The sequence below is a fragment of the Cebus imitator genome, unplaced genomic scaffold (genome assembly GCF_001604975.1).
Source record: "Cebus imitator isolate Cc_AM_T3 unplaced genomic scaffold, Cebus_imitator-1.0 Scaffold423, whole genome shotgun sequence".
Classification (NCBI taxonomy): Eukaryota; Metazoa; Chordata; class Mammalia; order Primates; family Cebidae; genus Cebus; species Cebus imitator.
In genome coordinates, this window is record NW_016107738.1 from 1,526,295 (window position 1) to 1,530,833 (window position 4,539).

Here is a 4,539-nt window from a genome sequence, read left to right on the forward strand (position 1 = left end):
TTTTTGAGGCAGAGTCTTGCTCCATCGCCAGGTGCCAGGCAGGAGTGCAGTGGCGTGATCTCGGCTCACTGCAACCTGTGCATCCTAGGCTCAAGTAATTCTCCTGCCTCAGCCACCTAAGTAGCTGGGACCACAGGCTCCGGCCACCACGCCCAGCTAATTTTTGTATTTTTAGTAGAGACGAGATTTCACCATTTTGGCCAGGATGGTCTTGATGTCTTGATCTCGTGATCCGCCCGCCTCAGCCTCCCAAATGCTGCGATTACAGGCGTGAGCCACCAACTTTTCATATGTAATAGTTCTGGAAGGCATATTGATACATGTGCCTTATAACAATAAAACGATTTCACTCAGAATTGCCAAAACTCCCTCACAATCTGAAAGAACACTTTGAATTTTGGCTATCATACAGAACAGATTTTGTAAAAAGCATCAATCAAGTAAGCAATCTTTTTGTCTTCCTTGATGCACTCATGACTTTTTAAAAATCCTTCTATGATATATAAGGACCATCACTTCCAGCATTAAGCTAAACTGAAAATGGTCACTAGGGATATTTTGTCTTGCATCAGTTACAATGATTTTACTTGTTTCCGAAAAAGAATAAGTATAATGTTATGTCTTCATATGCAATCTGTACTATATTTTTAAAAACTCTATAAATAGTATTTTTTCAATATTCATCAAGATTCAGTGTTAGTCTCATTGAATTTGTTTTTGTCTTGGATTGAAATTGGAGTGATTTTTGGATAATCTAGTTTTCTTGTTTAATTCCTGTGTTTAATTTGGGAACTATGGTATACCAAGAGCTATTTCTGCAAATCAGTCTACATGGAAGTGCATTTTCCTCTGTATTGGGGCTTCACATGAAGTGGCACATGGGAATCTGGAAAATTACCAGTATTAATCATACTAGAAATGGGTGTTGAGTTCAAATCAGAAAGTGCAGATGGTGCTTTGGTGCTACTGAGGAAATGTTTAAGGATTTAAAAGGAAATTTAAACTTTAAAAATTATGTCAAATTATTATCTATCTCTCTCTCTCTCTCTCTCTCTCTGTGTGTGTGTGTGTGTGTGTGTGTATATATATATGTATTTTTTTTTTTTTTTTAGATGGAGCCTCCCTCTGTCACCCAGCTGGAGTGCAGTGGTGTGATCTCAGCCCACTGCAGCCTCCGACTCCCTGGTTCAAGAGATTCTCCTGTCTCCACCTCCAGAGTAGCTGGGATTACAGGCATGCGCCACCACGCCCGGCTAATTTTTTGTATTTTTAGTAGAGACGGGGTTTCACCATGTTGGCCAGGATGGTTTCAATCACCTGACCTTGTGATCCACCCACCTCGGCCTCCCAAAGTGCTGGGATTACAGGCGTGAGCCACTGCGCTTGGCCAAATTACTATATTTTTAAATGAATACACTTAATTTAAAAACTGTGAGCTGGGTGCAGTGGTATGAACCTGTAATCCCAGCACTTTGGCAAGGCAATGCTGGGGATCACTTGAGGCCAGGAGTTCAAGACCAACCTGGGCAATGTAGGGGACCCTGCCTCTACAAAAAGTGAAAAAATTAGCAGGGCCTGGTGGCACATACCTGTAGCCCAAGCTGCTTGGGAGGCCAAGGCAGAGGATCACTTGAGCCCCAGAGTTTGAGGCTGCAGTGAGCTATGGTGGATGGCATCACTGTGCCCCAGCTTGGGTGACACAGTAAGATCCTGTCTCTAAACATTTTTTTTTTTAATTGTGAGCTTTGCACATAAAATGTAACTTTTAAAAAACTTTCCCAAAATTTCAAATATAATTTCATATTGCTGTTTACAATTTTTTTGCAGTTTTACCTGTTGAGGTTTATCTTAATCTCTCAAGTGTGCATATGGATATAGCTATAAGGTTAAACTTTGGCCCAGGCAATGGAGACTGAACTTTCTTCCTCTTCCATTTGACCTTGAAGTAGCCCTTTGAGGTTTTTTTTTGTTTGTTTTTTTCTCCTTTTCTTTTGTAGAGACCAGGTTTCACCATGTTGCCCAGGCTGGCCTTGAACTCCTGAGCTCAAGTGATCCATCCACCTTGGCTTCCCAAAGTGCTGGGATTACAGGTGTGAGCCACCATGCCCAGCCTCTTTATTTTGATTTGCCTTTGTATTTGGCTTTGATGTTATAGCTTTTTCTGTAGAAGAAGCCTTGCTGTGTTATTAATTAGCACTGAGTATAAATCTAAATCCTTTGCTCTTCAGATAATATAACCAGTAGTAGTTTACTCACTAGATCGTCAATATACTGATTAAAGAATAATGATAAGGGACCATATATAATAGGTTGTTTAGCAGAATCACTGTTATTTTTGCATTGAACAGATGAAACTAAATAACTTTTTTTTCCTTAAGGTTGTAAGAGAACTAGTCAAATTTACAAATCACTTTAGAATCTTGGCTCTAAGTGCCACACCAGGTAGTGATATAAAGGTAAGTAAAATGTTTTTCTATTTATTAATAGTTAAGAAATAAAGCTTTTGGCCAGGTGCAGTGGGGTATACCTGTAATCCTAGTCCTTTGGGAGGTGGAGGTGGGAGGACTACTTGAGGCCAGGAGTTCCAGACCATCCTGAGCAACATGGTGAGACCTCTACAAAAAATTAAAAAAATATTGGAGCATAGTGGCACACACCTGTAGTCCCAGGTACTCAGGAGGCTGAGGCAGGAAGATCACTTAAGCTTAGGAGATCGAGGCTGCAGTTAGCTATGATTGCCACTGTGCTGCAGACTACGTGACAGAGCAAGTCCCTATCTTAAAAAAGAAAGACACAAATGAATAATCCAAATAATGAGAACTTTTGTATGGGGCCAGATCAGTTTTCCATTGTAGTATTTGTCTAGTTTGATATGAGAACCACAATATTTCCTACAACGTGAGTAGCTTCTTTTCAGTGGTTGCAGGACTTTCTTTTCTTTTCTTTTCTTTTTTCTTTCTCTTTATTTATTTTTGTTTGTTTTTGATGGAGTTTTGCCCTTATTGCCCAGGCTGGAGTACCATGGTGTGACCTCGGCTCACTGCAACCTCTGCTTACTGGATTCAAGCCATTCTCCTGCCTCAGCCTCCTAAGTAGCGGGGATTATAGGCACCCGCCACTATGCCTGGCTAATTTTTGTATTTTTATCAGAGATGGCGTTTCACTATCTTGCCCAGGGTGGGCTTGAACTCCTGACCTCAGGTGATCTGCCTGCCTCATCATCCCAAAGTGCTGGAATTACAGGCATGAGCCGCTGCATCCAGCCCAGGAGTTTCTTTCTTTATGCTTTTCTTTTTTTGAGATGGAGTTTTGCTCTTGTTGCCTAGGCTAGAGTGCAATGGCATGATCTTGGCTCATTGCACCTCCACCTCCCAGGTTTAAGTGATTCTCCTACCTCAGCCTCCCAAGTGGCTGGGACTACAGGCATCAGCCACCACTCCTGGCTTTTTGTGTGTGTGTGTGTGTATTTTTAGTAGAGACGGGGTTTCACCATGTTGGTCAGGCTGGTCTTGAAATTCACCCACCCTGGCCTCCCAATGTGTTTGGATTACAGGCGTAAGCCACCGTGCCCGGCCAGAAGTTTCTTTCAATTAGTAGTTTTCAGACTTCAGTGTGTATAAGAATCCCCAAAACCTGTTAAAAATACTCAAATTTTTTTAAATAGTAAAAATGATTTTTTAAAGTTGTTACTGTTTTCACTTTCTTAAAGGTTTTATTTTAAAATAACTTTAGATTTCCAGAAAAATTGCAAAAATTGAAATCTTTGTTTGATCCTCTCCCATCTTCCTCTAATGTTACCATATCATATAGCCATAGCAAAATTATCAAAGCCAGAAAATTAACATTGATATACCAGTAACTAATCTGCAGATCTTGTTTGAACTTTGCCAGTTTTCCCACTGGTTGCTTTTTTGCTCCGGAGTCTAGTCTGTGATCTCACGTTGTGTTGTCATGGCTTCTTAGTCGCTCCTGCTCTGTGACAGTTCCTCCTTTTTCTTGTTTTCCATGACGTTGATGCTTTCGAAGAGTAGGTGCCAGATATTTTGTAGAATATCCCTCAATTTGGGTTTGTCTGATGTTTTCTCATGACATGGTAACATTATGCATTTGCTAGTAATAATCCAAAAGTGATGCTGCACCTTTCTCAGCACATCCTTTCAGGGAATACGTGATGCTGATTTGCTTTTTATTTGTGTTGTTAATCTTGACTTAGTTAAGATGATGTCTTCTTGGTTCCTTCATTGTAAAATTACTGTTATTCCCTTTGTAATTAATAACTATCTTGTGGGGGAAACAGTTTGAGACTGTGTAAATATCCTGTTTTAGCATCCAATGGTGGTTCTTGCTTGCAGCAGTTATTGCTGTGATATTTGCCTGTTCATTCTTTCTCTCTTTTACATTCAGTAATTTGAATTCTTCTGCAATAAAGAGCTGTCTTTTGGGCCGGGCGCGGTGGCTCACGCCTGTAATCCCAGCACTTTGGGAAGCCGAGGCGGGTGGATCACGAGGTCAAGAGATCGAGACCATCCTGGTCAACAT

At 40.8% G+C, this 4,539-nt stretch overlaps 1 protein-coding gene across 1 annotated transcript in view; it reads left to right on the forward strand.

Annotated features, from left to right (window-relative positions):
• Positions 1–4,539, forward strand: part of FANCM (FA complementation group M) — a 73,844-nt gene that overhangs the window by 3,833 nt on the left and 65,472 nt on the right. The window contains 1 exon segment of the mRNA XM_017509834.1: positions 2,379–2,456. Within this exon segment, the coding sequence (XP_017365323.1) occupies positions 2,379–2,456 (78 nt within the window).